Genomic DNA, 18,689 nt, shown 5'->3' on the forward strand with positions numbered 1-18,689 from the left:
ACTGGCGCATTGGCAGAGGTGGCTAGAGAAGAAAGGGGTCTTTCGGGGCTTCTGTGATCCTGTAGTGCGTCAGAGAAGGTATCCCTGTCTATGTTGAGAGTTCCACTCCATTGGCAGCATAAAGACAGGAAGAGGCAAAAAAAGAGTGAGGGGCGCACATGGACCCTTTCTTCCCTCCATGGGCAGGAGGGCTATTTTGGAAGGAGTTACCATGGATACCCTACTGGTCTGGGATTTGTAATGTGATATCTGGCTGCCAAACCGCAATCTCTAAGTGGGAGAAAGTGGGAGTGGTTGCATTTGCGAGTGTTTTATGAAAGTGTTGCCTGTGTTTCCGTATATGTTTGGAAAGGATTACCTGAAGCTGAAATGTTTTTCCAACATGCTTGTGTGTGCGTGTGCGTGTGCGTGCGTGTCTTTGGATCCACTGGGTGGGTGGGTATTTAATTGTTTAAGGAGGGACAGGTCAGTGTCTTAGAAAGGTAGTCATATTTCCCTTTGGATTTTCTCAGCAACGTGACCGCAAACACACACACAGAGCCACACGCACCTTACCTCTGTCTTCCACTCACACAGGGACCTCCAGTTGGCTTGGGAAGGGAGGGTATTAGCGTTTTACAACTTTGCTTACGGTTTTCCCTGTGCAGTGGGCTGCCATTCTCATGAATGCTCGCTACATGTACCACACAAACACACAGACACTCAAATGTCACAGTGGAAAGTTAATTTTTTTCATATTGTAATATATAACTGTTCCGATGGAAACATCATTGACATTGCTTTTTGACTTGACCAACAGCAAGCAAGTTGTCAAAAGGATTTAAGCATTTTGATGACCTGGACATTGGCCTGTCATAGATCATAGATGTTGATTGATGACTTATTCTTGAACTCCTTTTCTCCTCTACGTACTGTACTAGGTTGGTACTAATTTATGAAAGGAATGGCATCTGATTTATGTATATGATGCAAAGCTGCTCATCTGACAACTCTGCTCCCCGCCTTACCACACACACACACGCGCGCACACACACACACACACACACACTTTTTTTTGGGGCCAAAGATCGACTTTTGAATCGACCAACTTCCCAAGAACGACCTGATCATGCACGTGCAAGCATACACACACACACACACACACACACACGCTCGCACTCGCATGCACTCACGCAGGTGCCCACCAGTGCATTCGCGCACGTATGCACGCACACCACGATGAGCAACAGTCGAAATGGGCCGAAAATGAACGAAAGCTAAAGATACAAACAAACAAACCTCCTCCCACGCTGTGCGGTTGACTTGGGACCAGTTCGCTGGCTCCCGGTCGATTCTGATCGACGTATCTGGCACCCTTGCCTTAAAATCTGAGGTAATTCGCTGACTAACTTAGCGCCATTGTTTGCGCATGAGCTGTGATGCAGTCATCTGATTGGTTGCCCTCTGTGTCAATCAAGTAACGGGATTGATGACAGGCTGACGTAGTACATTCTGTGTAGTTAGCGCCTTCGTTTGAATGGCATCGCCATTTCGAGACATTTTCGATGCGAGTCATGTTAAAGCCCGGGAGCCGGATTGAACCAGCCAAAGAGCCGCATGCTGCTCGCGAGCCGCGGGTTGGCCACCCCTAGCTTAGCCCATCCGCCTCATAGTACAGAGGGGATAGAGGGATTGGTTCATCAAGTCATGGCCATAAGCCTGAATCCAACCCTTACTTAAAACAAATCTGAATTACTGCCGTCAATCTGGACCAAACTCTAACATCAGTGGTAAAACAAACAAATTCCCCGCATCAGGGCGTTTGGTACCCCGTACTCCAGAAGCACCCACCTATTTATTTTATACTCATATTTCAGTGAAACGATTCTGTTGTTTCATATGGGCCACCGCTACCACAAATGCAATCGCATTTATTGGGCCTTAAAATAATCAACATTAATTAGGATGCGATTAAGCCATTGTTTCCTTCCCTTCGCTCTGTATTCTGTCCATTTATTTGTTAGTTTGGTTTTGTTTTGGGGGGAAATGCCCTCTTAAATGAATCCTGATATCAGTACTTGAACATTTTTCAAACACCCTCTTATTATGGCAACACTGAGGTCTCGTACACGAGGGCAAGTTGCACATGCATCAAAATACATACAGTATTTTACATATTTTGAAAAAAACAACAGAATAAATCTTTACACAACTGAAAAATAAAGAAATAATCTGTACTTGACCTGGTGTTGATTTAACATCTAAGTATATATCGTATTTTGGGATGGAGAGTTAATAGGTTGCTTAAAAGTATACAATTTTCCATGGGGACTTAAACAGTATGTTTTCTGTAGCCTGTATGCTCAGTTGTCTTCAAATGTATTTTAAAAATCTGGTTTCAGTTGGGCCTGATGCACTCATAAGATTTGCTCTTGTGTCATGTAAATGTAATTAGTGTCTCATAATTCACATTTGCCTTATGTGATGATTACACATTGATTACGCTGTTCTTTATTTCTCAGGTTCCAACAAGAAGAGGAATCACCTCAACCAGAGGGTGAAGCAACCTGACTACAAAGTAGCTTATGTTCAACTGGTAAGAATACGCACATACACGTCTACTTTTTCCCAATCTATGTGTTATTTGGAGAATTAGCCCGTTGACTCCTGTCTTGTTAACGGTGGGGGGTGGAGACCTTTCAACACCGAAGCCCCTTTTCCACTGCACTGTACGTATTCAGTTTTCCGCAGCCTTATACTTGGCTCTGCTTGTCTCAGTTTGGGGTTTTCAATTTTCCACTACAACAGAGGACTGCCTCAGTAGTTGCGTGGAACTGATCTGCCCTCACTTGTTTAAAACTGCATAAAATGTATAGTCGGGGAGATGGGCCAAAATGCGAGATGTGACAGTGTGTGTCTTAATTGGTTTCAACTAGATATAGGCGTGCCATGAGTGCAGATAGACAGGAAGATGGTGAGGCAGAAGGAAAGGTCACAGTGACACAACAGCCTAGCTCAAATCACTAATGTAATTATTAAGAGGCCTCGTCTAACACAGGTCAATTTACTGTTGGCTCCTCAAAATTTTCTTCGGGTGCTCCTAAATTTAAGTTAAGGACTAATTTGCTTACTACAATGGTTAAAGTTGAACATAATACTACTACTAATAATAATAATAATTATTGGCCGGCCCGGTGGTTGACTGGTTCGAGCGTCGGCCTCACAGTGCAGAGGTGCAGGGTTCGATGTCGGCTCAGGCCTTGTTGGAAAGTGTTCTATAAATAAAGTTGATTAGAGTATACTGTACTTGTTCTCCCGGTGCCTGCGTGAGTTTTCTCCAGGTACTCCGGTTTCCTCCCACGTTCCAAAAACATGCATGGCAGGTTGATAGAACACTCTTAAGTTGTCCGAAGGTGTAAGCGTGAGCGTGAATGGATGTCGATGTGTGCCCCACGATTGGCTGGCAACCGGTTCAGGGTGTCCTCTACCTACTGCCCGAAGACGGCTGGGATAGGCTCCAGCACACGTCGTGACCCTTGTGAGTATAAGCTGATCAGAAAATGGATGGATTGGTGCATGGATGGATTATTCTTATTCTTATTTTGTACTCGTTATTTTGAAGAAAGACTAAAACTCAGAGAGGTGTCCATTTTATTATTTATACATATGCCGAGTCAGGTTATTGCACACATTTGTTGATGCTGTTCTGAAATTAGAAACAGAGCTTCGAAAAACCTGTGTTGAATGAGCATGAGCATGAGTAAATGTGCAGATAAGGAATTCAGCAAGTAGGACTTCCATCTTTTCCTTAATTTCAGGCCGGGTCTGTGTTCTGTATGCCACCCTTGTCAATTCTGTCCACTGTGTTCATAAAATATAGTTCACATACAACGAAAAAAAGGAAACAAATTAAGTCCGCTTTTGGCGCGGACCAAATAAGCAGACCAAAGGTCTTTTCAGAATCATAATCAGAATCATCTTTATTGGCCAAGTATGTAGAACACACAAGGAATTTGTCTCCGGTATAACGATCCATCCATCCATCCATCCATCATCTACCGCTTATCCGGGGCCGGGTCGCGGGGGCAACAGCTTTAGCAGGGAAGCCCAGACTTCCCTCTCCCTAGCTACTTCTTCCAGCTCTCCCCGGGGGATCCCGAGTCGTTCCCAGGCAAGCTGGGTGACATAGTCTCTCCAGCCTGTCCTGGGTCTTCCTCGGGGTCTCCTCCCGGTGGGACATGACCGGAACACCTCACCGGGGAGGCGCTCAGGAGGCATCCGAATCAGATGCCCAAGCCACCTCATCTGGCTCCTCTCGATGTGGAGGAGAAGCGGCTCGACTCTGAGCCCCTCCCGGATGACTGAGCTTCTCACCTTATCTCTAAGGGAGAGCCCGGACACCCTGCGGAGAAAACTCATTTCAGCCGCTTCTATCCGGGATCTTGTTCTTTCGGTCACGACCCATAGCTCGTGACCATAGGTGAGGGTTGGGACGTAGATCGACCGGTAAATTGAGAGCTTCGCCTTTTGGCTCAGCTCCTTCTTCACCACAACAGACAGATACAACGTCCGCATCACAGCAGACGCTGCACCGATCCGCCTGTCGATCTCCCGCTCCCTCCTACCGCCACTCGTGAACAAGACCCCAAGATACTTGAACTCCTCCACTTGGGGTAAGATCTCCTCCCTGACCCGGAGGGGGCACGCCACCCTTTTCCGACTGAGGACCATGGTTTCAGATTTGGAGGTGCTGATTTTCATCCCAACCGCTTCACACTCGGCTGCGAAACGCTCCAGTGAGAGTTGGAGAGCCCCGTTTGAAGGAGCCAACAGCACCACATCATCTGCAAAAAGCAGGGATGCAATACTGAGGCCCCAAAACGGACCCCCTCAACGCTTCGGCTGCGCCTAGAAATTCTGTCCATAAAGGTTATGAACAGAATCGGGGACAAAGGGCAGCCTTGGCGGAGTCCTACCCCCACTGGAAACGATTCCGACTTACTGCCGGCAATGCGAACCAAACTCTGACATCGGTGGTATAGTGACCGAACAGCCCGTATCAGGGGGTTCGGTACCCCATACCCACGAAGCACCCCCCACAGAACTCCCCGAGGGACACGGTCAAACGCCTTCTCCAAGTCCACAAAACACATGTAGACTGGTTGGGCGAATTCCCACATACCCTCGAGGACCCTGCTAAGGGTGTAGAGCTGGTCCAGTGTTCCACGGCCGGGACGAAAACCACACTGCTCCTCCTCAATCTGAGGCTCGACTTCCTGACGGACCCTCCTCTCCAGCACCCCTGAATAGACCTTACCAGGGAGGCTGAGGAGTGTGATCCCTCTGTAGTTGGAACACACCCTCCGGTCCCCCTTTTTAAAAAGAGGGACTACCACCCCGGTCTGCCAATCCAGAGGCACTCTCCCTGTTGTCCACGCGATGTTGCGGAGGCGTGTCAACCAGGACAGCCCCACAACATCCAGAGCCTTGAGGAACTCCGGGCGGATCTCATCCACCCCTGGGGCCTTGCCACCGAGGAGCTTTTTAACCACATTGGTGACTTCAACCACAGAGATAGGAGAGCCCACCTCAGAGTCCCAAGGCTCTGCTTCCTCCAAGGAAGGCGTGTTGGTGGAGTTGAGGTCTTCGAAGTACTCTGCCCACCGGTTCACAACGTCCCGAGTCAAAGTCAGCAGCGCCCCATCCCCACTGTACACAGTGTTAGTGGTGCACTGCTTCCCCCTCCTGAGACGTCGGATGGTGGACCAGAATTTCCTCGAAGCCGTCCGGAAGTCGGCTTCCATGGCCTCACCGAACTCTTCCCACGCTCGGGTTTTTGCCTCGGCGACCACCGAAGCCGCGTCCCGCTTGGCCTGTCGATACCTGTCAGCTGCCTCTGGGGTCCCACAGGCCATAAAGGCTCGATAGGACTCCTTCTTCAGCTTGACGGCATCCCTTACTGCTGGTGTCCACCAGCGAGTACGGGGGTTGCCGCCACGACAGGCACTAACCACCTTACGGCCACAACTCAGATTGGCCGCCTCAACAATAGAGGCACGGAACATGGTCCACTCGGGCTCAATGTCCCCCGCCTCCCCCGGAACATGGGAAAAGCTCTGTCGGAGGTGGGAGTTGAAACTCCTTCTGACAGGGGATTCCGCCAGACGCTCCCAACAAACCCTCACAATACGTTTGGGTCTGCCAGGACGGACCGGCATCTTCCCCCACCATCGGAGCCTACTCACCACCAGGTGGTGATCAGTTGACAGCTCCGCCCCTCTCTTCACCCGAGTGTCCAGAACATGCGGCCGCAAATCCGATGATACAACTACAAAGTCGATCAACGAACTGCGGCCTAGGGTGTCCTGGTGCCAAGTGCACATATGGACACCCTTATGCTTGAACAAGGTGTTCGTTATGGACAATCCGTGACGAGCACAGAAGTCCAATAACAAAACACCACTCGGGTTCTGATCGGGGGGCCGTTCCTCCCAGTCACGCCCCTCCAGGTCTCACTGTCATTGCCCACGTGAGCATTGAAGTCCCCCAGCAGAACAAGGGAGTCTCCAGCAGGAGTACTCTCCAGCACACCCTCCAGGGACTCCAAAAAGGGTGGGTATGCTGAGCTGCTGTTTGGTGCATATGCATAAACAACAGTCAGGACCCGTCCACCCACCCGAAGGCGGAGGGAGGCAACCCTCTCGTCTACCGGTGTGAACCCCAATGTACAGGCACTGAGCCGGGGGGCAATGAGTATGCCCACACCTGCTCTGCGCCTCTCACCGTGAGCAACTCCAGAGTGGAAGAGAGTCCAACCCCTCTCGAGAGAACTGGTACCAGAACCCAGGCTGTGTGTGGAGGCAAGTCCGACTATATCCAGTCGGAAATTCTCTGCCTCACACACCAGCTCGGGCTCCTTCCCTGCCAGAGAGGTGACATTCCATGTCCCAAGAGCTAGCTTCTGCAGCCGAGGATCGGACCGCCAGGGTCCCCGCCTTTGGCTGCCGCCCAGCTCACATTGCACCCAACCCCTTTGGCCCCTCTCATGGGTGGTGAGCCCATGGGAAGGGGGACCCACGTTGCCTCTTCGGGCTGTGCCGGGCCCCATGGGTGTAGGCCCGGCCACCAGGCGCTTGCCAACGAGCCCCACCTCCAGGCCTGGAGGTGACGTACAAAGTTGTGTTGATGCCTGACTTGGTCCGGGGTGAAGGAGCAGCGGCAGGCTGGGCAGGGAGGCACTAGGAAAAAACGAGCAAGAGTAAGAAGTTGTACACCAAACAGTTGTGCGCTAACAAAAGGCCTAGATACCACTCGTAGGTCACGAATCATCTCGCACCCGCTTGCAGATCAGCAGAGGTCTTATACACAGGTGGTGATTGCTGTTCAGCTGCAGGTGTGGGAGCACCTCCGGCCCAGAATGGAGGAAGCAAACAAAGTCCCCGAAAGTGGACCATCAAAATAAATGAGGAAGCATAATACAAAACCCTAAGGAGTATCGTTTGACAGCACATCACAAAATACCTCTTCACGACAGGGTTCGTTCAAGGTCACAATGAAAAATGTTTGCCGAACATACACCATGCGCTCTTCAAGAGTTTTTCAGGGTTTTTTTCATACTTCTACTGGTATCAGTCTGAAAGAAAGTGGTATTGAACATTCCTAATCGCCACATATGCACCCATGCAAGTTCACTTGACCACGGATAAATTCATGGGCAAGGTAGGGCCTCTAACCAAACCCCAATTAAATCTTTTGCTAACCAGTTACAATAAATGGCAGAGAAGGCAACACAGATATTGTATAACAAATTGGCACTAATAGTTGATTTACGGTACTTAATAGCACACACACACACACACACACACACTAATAAGCGTAAACAACACACACACACACACACACACTAATAAGCGTAAACAATACCCGTATTTAAACAAAAAAAAGATGATTTGCAGATGGAAACAATGTCAAAATATGTAGAAAAGTTTAATTTTAGTATTTATGCAGCACTTCCCACATGAAACACAATCTTCTGTCTCGAAATGGATGAATTATGAAAATGGTGTAAATGCAACAATTTCGATGCAACATTAGTGCCATAATTGAAGTAACCATGAATCTTTCAAAAGCAGACTCTGTGTTCTGTTACCAAGCAAGTAGTGTGGAATTCCCAGCAGAGTTTAGTGTTGCCACTGTCTCACACTTCAGTGTGTGTGTGTGTGTGTGTGTGTGTATGTGTGTGTGTGTGTGTCGGTCATGCATACCCTAGTGCAAGGGTCGGCATCCTTAAATACTCAGTCATTTGGACTGTCTCACACTGATTTTTTTTTTCAACCAGGAGTCCTAAAAACAAATTGAGAAATTGAAGATTTTGCTACATATATTGTTGTCTTCCTTTTTTTTTTTATCTTACCTGCTGTATTAAAAAAAGAGCTGCTACATAGAACTTGCAGTCTTTTTGTTGGTTAAAAAAAACATTTTAACTGTATAAAGAGGTCTCTTTGAGTCCTCTTTCTTGTATGGATGAAATTTAAATGATCCACTGCAGTGAACCAAAAATGCCATCTGCTTCTTTGTTCTGGCATCACTTTATCTTGATCTCGGTGACGTACAAAGTTGTGTTGATGCCTGATATGAACGGGCTTTTGCAAATGGACTTTTGCCGGAAACCAATAGGTCGTTTAGAGGTTTTGATGAAGAATGAATGCCCCCTGAGTTGCGGGTTGAGTTACTTCTGACTTCAAATAAAAATTACCAGTTCACTTTTGGGATGTAGCTCTTGAATATTTTGGTATTTGGATTTTACATCATCGGGTATTCAGATAAATACAAAAACATTTTTTTTGCTTGGTCGTAATAACAACAACAACAACAAAAATAACAATTTAATCAACGAGCGACTGGTTTTCATTTTTAGGTTTTCAAAAAAGACTTTGTGTTTGTCTATGTGGATGTAATGTTTGTCACACTTAAATGTGAATAGGGATTTCACGGCTGTTCCGGAGTATGTTAGCACCATTTGTCTGTGAAGGTCTAAAAACTACAGGCAGTTGACAACAGACCAGTTACATGTATGTACATGCGGGAGTAAGGTGGATGGGAAGAGTTGCTGTCCACAATGCCATTTTCTGTCTGGTCATTGATGTTATTGCAAGCAAGAAACATCCCACATACCAGCATGTTTAAAATATGCAAACAGTATTTGTGCTTTACATATTTGAGACAGAGATTACAACAGTACACGTATTTACTTATATCTTTAATTCTAAAACCTTATACGGTACAGTAATTAACATTCATGTTAATGGGCCATCTTGGGCACAACTTGGTGTGTGCCCAAGATGGCCGCTTGTGCGCCAGTGTGTTCGGCGACGCTCCTGCCATTTCGGGTTTTTTTAAATTTTTTGCAATGCTTGTTACCTCCCTAACAGCGTCTCGGTTGGTTTATGATCGCCGATCGTTGTTATTGATTCAACAACACGTCGGAGATTCGGCCGCGTTTTGGCAAGACAGTGGTGAAAAGACGCTACCTCCGTTCTTGGCTAACCTGCCGTCTGATCTCTTCCGCGTTCGCTCGCTCCCTTCACAGAAGCGCCGCCGCCGTAGCCGCGGCAAACGTAGCGGTCAGCTCGTGAAGCTAAAACGGGATCTGAGACACACTTCGATCGCTCCGGCGTGGTGTGCCCTCGACCCCGTCGCCTCGTGCTTGCTAACAGTCGTTGGCTCTCCCAACGCGCCATGGCATTTCTACTCTCCACGCCTTTCTCGGGGAGGAATCCAGCGAAAGCTTTTGAGGGAATTCCCCTGGGCTTGGCGATCGGAAGAGGCAATCCCTCCCCTTGCTACTCCCACAAGGATCGCGTTGTTAAACGCCTGGTCGCTGACGAACAAGACCCATATTCTGAGGGAGTGTTATTATAAAGCAAGTATCAATTGCTTTATAATAACGATCATGCTCACTTGATGGTGAACAGTATGATGAATTTTAAATATAAAATAAAAACCTGCTGCCTCATACTCCCTCTGCTTCCCCATATGCTCTCTTGATCTCTCTCTCTCTCTCTCTCTCTCTCTCTGTCTCTCTCTCTCTCTCTCTCTCTCTCTCTCTCTCTCTCTCTCACTCATACACAGAAAAATACTTTCTTTTGCAACATTTTGTACAAAACAAGTTTTTTTCCTAATTGACTCCACATGTGGGAGAGTGTTCTGTAGGTCGATGCTCACACCAAGGCCCCCATTCCACCCTCATCCTTTCCTCCATCAGCTAATATTGCAGCTGTAATGCATTTTCTTTCTCTCTCTGTCTCTCTCCACCCCTATCTCTCTTTCTATCTCTCCCTCTCTCTATGTATCCCTCCCCCTCTCTCCTCTCTCTCTCTCTCTCTCTCTCTCTCTCTCTCTCTCTCTCTCTCTCTCTCTCTCTCTCTCTCTCTCTCATTCCTTACTCTTGGTTTGTGGTTGAGGGGAGGCCTCCTGTTAGCGGGGTTCCGTGACTGACATTTTCCTCACCCAACTATTGGGTAAAGAGCCTGTGTGCGTGTGTGTGCATGTGCGTGTGTGCGCAGATGCACATGCGTGCAGTGACCATTGGAGTTGAATAAGGTCATGATGGAGACATGCCAGATTGGGGAGGTCCAGAGATGGCGCAAAGTTATCGGGGCTGTTTTGTGTGTTATAGAGTTGAGGTGCTGGTACTGGGATGAGCAAAAAAACAACAGCTGAGCAATGAACAATCTTTTGCCGATTACATTGTTTTTAGGTTTGGCTACACTTCACAGGGAATGATGTGTCAGAGTGAGATTGGATTCATGCATTGCTAACGGCTACGCTCGGAGTAAATGTTTTTAAAAATGTTTGCAGTCAGCTCTCACACTTACATCTGTTTGATTCTCCAAGAGGCTTATTCGGGGAAAACTAATTTGACATTGCACTTTTGACCCCATTTTCTTGTCACATAGCACTTGTTTTGTTTTTAGGGCTCTTTTGAAGATTTTTGTTTTATCATCTCAATGTGACTTATTGTCAGGAGTTAATTTATTCCACACATTCCTTATAGGTGTTGATTCATGACATGACTTCAAGAGGATAGGCTATAACTTCTGACAATGTTCTTTGTGTATGTCAGACACCTCATCTCATCACCATTCTTTAAAGGTTGTTTTCATTTGAAAAAAAATCCGTTCTGTGAACTTTGAAATTATATGACATTTGGAATATGTTTAAAAAGTATTCATAACAATCAGAAGTGCTTATAACAATTTTAGTCTGGTTCTCAAATGATTGGCTGAGATTGTTGTTAGGGGATGTTGTATTTATTTATTTATTTTCCAGCACCCACCTAGCTCACTGGATGAACCTAAAGACTTGGACTACGTTCAAACTGCAGACAAATGCGACTATCTAATTTTTTTATTTTTTCCCCATATGTGACCTGTATCTGATTTTTAAAAAATGTATTTTGTCTTTAATGACAGACTGCCCAAAATGCTCTCCGCACTGGTGGGGAATGGTGCTTGGGACGGATATTGACATTTGTCTGTGAATCTGCAAAGTTGTTTTGAGAAACAGTATTGACTTTATATGTGACTTAAATTTAATCCCAATGAAGAAATGAGGCAAAAGTGGGCATTTGTGGTAATCCCAATGAAGAAATGAGGCAAAAGTGGGCATTCGTGGTGATTGCAGTAATTCAGCCACGCAGATGTTTGATTTCTTAAGCATGGCAATGAATTGATGTCATCGTTAGTAGAGGTGTGTATGCATGCAAGGAGGTCGAAAAAACTCACCTCAATTTCCTAAAATATTTTTACCTCGTCCCGCATCGCTCGTCTGTAGACATGAGTTGATAAAAAGATCAGCCCCTAAATGCTGAACTGTATTTACTTCCTTAAGCACCATGTTATGAGTGACATTCACTCTAGTTATTCACATGCAGGTAACTTTGAGGACGCATTTGGTTAACACAGCAGACAGACTGAGGTTACCATTAAGATGTAGTGTGAACATTCATTCATTCATTCATCTTCCGAACCGCTTGATCCTCACAAGGGTCGCGGGGGGTGCTGGAGCCTATCCCAGCTGTCTCCGGGCAGTAGGCAGGGGACACCCTGAATCGGTTGCCAGCCAATTGCAGGGCACACAGAGACGAACAACCAACCACGCTCACACTTACACCTAGGGAAAATTTAGAGTGTTCAATCAGCCTGCCACGCATGTTTTTGGAATGTGGGAGGAACATGCAAACTCCACACAGGGAGGCCGGAGCTGGAATGGAACCCGGTACCTCTGCACTGTGAAGCCGAATGAACAAATAATATTGCTGATATTGTGTGTATTGATACAATATATTAACTTACTTTTGACCATAATGTAATTTTTACTAATTCCAGTTTTCGGCCATGTGTCTTTGCTGCATAGCTGTTGTATTATTGTTTTGTGTTTTGACATATGTTAACAGGGTTCCCACGGGCCCTTAAAGTTCATAAAATTCCATCAAAAAAGAAGCTGTATAATTATGTTCTTAATTGTCCTTAATTTTCAGGGAAGGCTTCAAAAATCCTTAAAAATTAACCCGTGGTGTTCATTTCATTTGTGTATGTCATTTTCCCCATCCTTCCAATTCATAGTTTTGTCATGCCTTCCTGGTTCCCGCTCTGCTTTTCCCGCCGTCTCCGATCAGTTCCAATGATGATCACATGATCACTTTGGGTCATTTCGGGCCAATTTGACATTCAGTATGTCAAATAAAGGGCTAGCTGATTGCCCCTAAAAATAAAGATGAGCCCTTCCTTTGGCAGCAATGATTTGACCACCAGCTCAGTGATATGTGGCTTTCTGTTCATTCAATCCACAGTGAATGCCCCCCTGAATGGAGAAAAAATCTTTAAAAATGGCTAAATTAGCCCTCAAAAGTCCTTAAAAGGCCCATAAATAAAAAGCAAGTGGAAGAGTGGGAACCCTGGTTAATTAACCTGCTGATTTGGTGTCTGTATTTAGTTACTCTCTGCTTTAAAAAATGTGAAAACCGTACGATACCCCAAGCACTTGTTCTTGTGACTCCATTTCCGGATAGTTCAGTGGTTCTCCGTCTTCCCCTGTTAATTGCTCTTCGTCCGTCTCTATTTGGAGGTAATAATACTTGGCACAAGTGTTACTTCTCCATGGAGTCGAGGATCAGTGACTTAGAGGAGTGGCTCTTTACTTTGGGATGATAGTGTTTGGCCACGTGAGGCATCCAGTCGCAGCTCGTAGATAGCGGGTGTGGAGCAACATAGCGTAGTGACTATCAGTGGGAAAAGGAGGGAGGATGGACATGGACGCACCATTCTCTTGTTTTGTTTTGTTTTGTTTTGTTTTTTGTTAATTTTTTTTTAACCAGCTCGGAGGTGGTTAAAAAAAACTGTGGCGACAGCTCCTAGAGCTCCATGGTCAGATGTGCTTGAGCTACAGCATTGTACACTGAGGCAGATATTTTGATGTCATCAACAGCCATTATCGTGATTGGGCAGGAGTGTTTGGGATGCTTACCATAGGTCCAATTTATACCCTCTACCACACTCTACTCTGTACTGCTATAAAATGTTTGGTACTCAAATGCGCAGCAACATAACAGAATCTGGTGCACTTACATCAATATTTTCAGCCCTTATACACACTTGTGCACCACTTATATGCATCAGATAAGAGCACTCCTGATGATAATTTACATTTGTGTTTAGTTTGGGTTAGATTTTTTTTCTCTATCTTTTGAAGATGCAGTAGTAAGCAAGTACACGTTTCGGGTTGCCAGCTGCAGCACTTGAAGTGAGCTGAGTGATGGGGGTGCAGGTTGAAAGCTTCGGCAGAGTGATGCTGGGATTACATGAATGGGTTGTTGGATGGCTCTCTGCATTTATGAATGATACAGTTGGATGCCAAGTATCAGATTCCCCATAGAGGATATGGGTCACATCCAGTGGGTATAAAAAGCCTACACACGCTGTTCAGATGCCACGGTTTTGTTTTTCTCATATATAAATATATCCTCCAAAAAATAGGTCATGGTCAGATATTTTAATCATTTTTCTTCCATAAATGAATTTATAAACTGTAAAACTAAATTAGAAAATGCAATTTTTAGAGAAATTGTGTGTGGAACCTCAAATGTGAAATGATATGGAACATCATGGAATGATATGGGATAGGTCTGTAACAATACATTTTTTCGACCGATACAAAATGTATCAAGAAAGGCCTAATGAGTCAACAGATCGCTTTTTGTGAACGATAGAATTCAAAGCAATTTCAAGGTATTTCAACACGTTATTTTCATACAGCAGCAATGGTTTATGTGTCAATGACCATAAACTAAGTGAGTTTATGGTCTTTTTTTCCCCGAAGATCTGTAAAATACAGGAAAAATGTTTTTTTAAGTACACTTGGGGGGGGCGGTAATAAAATTCACACACACATCAAGCAAAATCATTGAATAAGAGCAACAAAAATGAAATTAAAGACAGCGGTCAAACCGATTTAGCCGCTTGTACTTACAGTACATGTTTGAAAATGAGATGGAAGAAGTACAAACTCTTCCGTTCCTCCACCTTTCACTTTCTTTGGAGTCCGACTTATCATGTAGCAATTTGCACCAAAATACCAAGATAGCTGAAATGCGCGAGACACAAAGTAAGTGATATTTAAGATGTGAAAGAGAAATCTCAACTGAGTGTTCGACAAGGATGCTCTAATGGTTCGCCAAATGAAGGGTACCGTATTTTCACGACTATAAGGCGCCATTAAAAGTCTTAAATTTTCTCCAAAATGGACAGGACGCCTTATGGTGCGGAGCGTCCTTTATATGCGCCGAGTTCCAAAATCTGACTGACAGCCGACACGCTGTTTATATAGAGAAAAGGCGGAAGTGACTGTGGCCAAGCATGCGGGAAAGAAGTCGGCCAATCAGGGAAGGGTGGGCGTGTATATATACATATATGGAGAGGGAGAGAGAGAGAGAGAGAGAGAGAGAGAGAGAGAGAGGGAGAGAGAGGACAGGCAAGCTAGTCCGCCAATGGTGAAGGGTGGGCGTGTAAGTGGATGCCGCAAGCCAGTACCAACATTTGTATAGTGTGGCAATGTGCATTGTTGCAAAACAACTCCGGTTTTGGTTTCGAAGAACCCCTGAAAATAAATTTGACAAAAAGACATGCCTACGAAGCTCAGTTCAAACTTAAAGCCACCGGTTATGCTTTTGGCATGCGTGCCCATCTCACAGCAGCGGTGAAAAAAAACAAGTCAAGCAAATGAACTCTGAGCTTGCCGTTATTCCCGGAGGGTTGACTAAAGAACTCCAACCGCTGGACATTGGCATCAACCGGGCGTTCAAACTAAAGTTGCAAACGGCATGGGAACAATGGATGATCGGTGGCAAACACAACTTTACAAAGAGTGAGAGACAGCGCTTGGCGAGTTACGCCACAATACGCAACAACGAGAGGGAACGCGGCGTTTTTGATGGATTACGGTACTTGCACAATTGTTCAATTCTTTCTACACACACACGTGCTGCCACCATGTTTCGCTCTGTTCTTTACTTTCAAATGTGGGAAAGCTTCACACGAGAGAAATGTTGACTTTGCTGTTGCTACTCCTTCTTTCCGCTCGGCAATGCGTAGCAACTCACACTAGCATGTGATGCATTCAATGACAACTGAGATGTGCAGTCCTCTGCTTCTGATACAGAGGATGAGGACTTTGATGGATTTCTGGGTGATGATTGATCGATAAACGTGAGAACATTGTACGATGGCTAAATAAAATACAGCCGAACTCAGTTCTGCTTTCGTTGCCTTTTTAAAAACGTGTTTTTATCTTATCTGTATGTCTTGGCATGCTACCGTATGCTTCAAGCTAACGTGTTAGAGTGCGCGCATGCATGCCGTATGTTTAAGCTGGCGTATGTTTTACCACTGTAAAACTGCGGCCATTAGTACGATGCGTCCTGTGTATGTGTAAAATACAGAAATGTCACCCATTAATGAGACTGCGGCCATTAGTACGATGCGTCGAATAGTCGTGAAAATACGGTAGTTTTGGGAACCCAAACAATATTTTTGCAAAAATATTGCAACCAAGGTCGCACTTTATTTTGTGGCACAGTCCTTTTCCTCGACATTGAAGTATTTCAACCATTTTATTCCCTAAGTAAGATATGCAGGGTTAGCTGACACATGCTCCTCAAAATGAGTGATGTCATTCGTGTATGGAAAGGAATCTCAGACATTTTCCTCATGTTGTTTTCAGAGGAGGTCAAGAGGGGAGGAACCACAGTTGGTGTTCTCTGTGTGATGGGCGGCGCATGGCACATCCAGGCACGTGTGGGATGTTTGTAGCCATGTAACAGAGAAATTCCCACGAGTTCATACCTGCTTGACAGTTGTTTTGCACCTGAAAAACGTGCAGAGATGGACCGAGATGTGTGGCCTATGTGCTCGCTGGGAGCATTCGAGTAAACCTCCCCTTTATCACTCATACAATCACCACAGACTTGTCCGCCTTGTAGTGTTTGAAAATAGTCAAAGCAAAGATTTAGAAACTGCACAACAGAAGGGAGATGAGGCACACAGATGGTCAAATGTGTTGCCATAATCATCATTGTCATGAAGTGGGCAGCTGATCTGTCTCCACATTGACACATCATCATGTAAGTCAGTGATTCCCTACCTTTTTTCGGCTCGTGTACCAACCACTGAACCAGACCATGAGCACCCACTCACAGATACATTGTAGAATAACTTGATTAATAAATGAAAATAATTGTATTTAGTTTCCTTAAACTGTCCCTTTTATTTTGATGTGTTTTTTATTTAAAATGAAACAAAGATTATAGGGTATTTTGCCTTAAAAAAGAGGAATTAAAAAACTGCCATTGTTTTATACATAACATAACATTTATCACAAAAAAAATCAGCTTGTTTGAAAAAAATCCCCTTTAAACAGCTTTTTAAACTTGAAAGTGTAAACAATATAGTATATATAATATTAATAGAAGACCCACTATCGCAATTTTACATTTGTTTCCCATCAGCCGTCTGAGCTATTATTTCTGCCTAATCTGGCCACAGAATTATAAAATGTTTCCACGCACCCCATGCAGTGTGCTCATGTACCCCTGAGGTACAATTATCTTCTGTTTTCATTTATGTTTAACACAAAGTTAGAAGTTCAGTGGAATTGGGGTTCCCCTGGATGGGAAACACTGATGGATGCCCCAAATATGAAACTCAGTCTGAACAAAATGGCAACAGCCTTTGTTTCAATTGATAAAATGTTACATTTGCAATTTCTAACTCCCCCCACCCCCGCCCCCCACACACCTTCTGTTTTTTGTTGGTGTTCAGTCACTTGTGTGTCTTTGTAGATCTATTTAAAATCGCATATTCAGTTTAAATTCATCTCTCCTTTTATTATTTATTTTTATTATTTATAATTTTATCTGTGGTTTTATTGTTCTTGTCTGGATTGTAAAGTGTCCTTGAGTGTTTTGAAAGGCACTTTTAAAGGAAATGTATTATTATTATTATTATTATTATTATTATATTATTATTATGAGTAGAGTGACAAAGCAATGTCGATCAATTGCAGGGCAGCATACTGGACGCTGCAGATGGATTATCTTGTATGACAAAAACAAAGATTCTTCCCTGACAAGCATGGACCACAAAGAAAAGACCCGCATATGTAGAGTAGAAATATGTATTTCCTGTGTGTGTTTCTATCATTTCCCAGTTTGAATGAGAGACAACAGAAAAACAGGGGATTGGAACTGCCTTCTTATGTAAAATATGAGGGGGAACATAGCTTATATTTCTGCTTGACCGACACTAGATGGCAACGTTTTGCCATTTTACCGAAGCATTCTTCTGTGCATCCCACTTACTGCCTTTTCACTGCCCCAAAGTAAAAACTTTGGGTTTTGTGGATGGTGTAGGGTTGGGAGATGAGACCGATTCATTGGTAAATCTGAGATGTCTCGTTAAGGTTCAGCCATTGCTAGTTTCATGGTCTGCTGCCTTAAAAAATAATTTATTAACCCTTGAAAAACATATTGGTGGGGGATTACACCATACAAAAAGAACACTTGTATTGTGCAGCTGCAAAAACAAGTTGTTTTTTGGGGGGTGGGAGGGGGCGTTGGTGGGGTCAGCTATTGTGTGACTGATGTGTTGATGTTTTTCAATTGGAAACATCCACATTGAATAATTGGCCAAGTCTGAAATATTATTCACAAAGGAAACTTCCCCTTGAACTTGAAAATCAAGTCCTGTTGTTTTGAACGAAGGTCACTTATTTTACTCTCAAAATAACACTGACCACACGGACGTTAGAACCCCTAACTGGCCCCCTTCAAAAATTTCAGAACAATGGATCGCTTCGCTTTTCCGAACCGTTGCCTGGATTGCAGCAGTTCTTGGTGGATTCGTAAACAATTTCCTCAAGAATACAGTGCCATTAAATTGTTGAGGAGTAAGAGTAGACTACATCAAGGTTCGGACACATAACCAAAGCCAACGGCCAATGTGTTTATCTAGCTGGGAACGTGGTGGGAAGGGGCGCAGGATGTGTGGGTGTCCAGCCCCGATGCTTTCTGTTGCTGATCTCCGGTTTGAGTGAAGCTGCGGCTCTGTGGAGCAGCCTGCTGGATGGGGAAATGTTGCTTATCTGTAAGGAATTTT

General features: G+C 44.8%; 1 protein-coding gene across 1 annotated transcript in view; it reads left to right on the forward strand.

The window, feature by feature from the left end:
- The window catches only part of mrpl23 (mitochondrial ribosomal protein L23), a 58,600-nt gene that overhangs the window by 18,492 nt on the left and 21,419 nt on the right, over nucleotides 1-18,689 (forward strand). Inside the window, exon 4 of the mRNA XM_052060142.1 lies at nucleotides 2,502-2,575. Coding sequence (XP_051916102.1) covers nucleotides 2,502-2,575 — 74 coding nt within the window. The remainder of the gene's footprint in view (nucleotides 1-2,501; nucleotides 2,576-18,689) is intronic.

This window comes from Hippocampus zosterae, chromosome 3 (genome assembly GCF_025434085.1).
Source record: "Hippocampus zosterae strain Florida chromosome 3, ASM2543408v3, whole genome shotgun sequence".
In the NCBI taxonomy this organism is placed as follows: domain Eukaryota; kingdom Metazoa; phylum Chordata; class Actinopteri; order Syngnathiformes; family Syngnathidae; genus Hippocampus; species Hippocampus zosterae.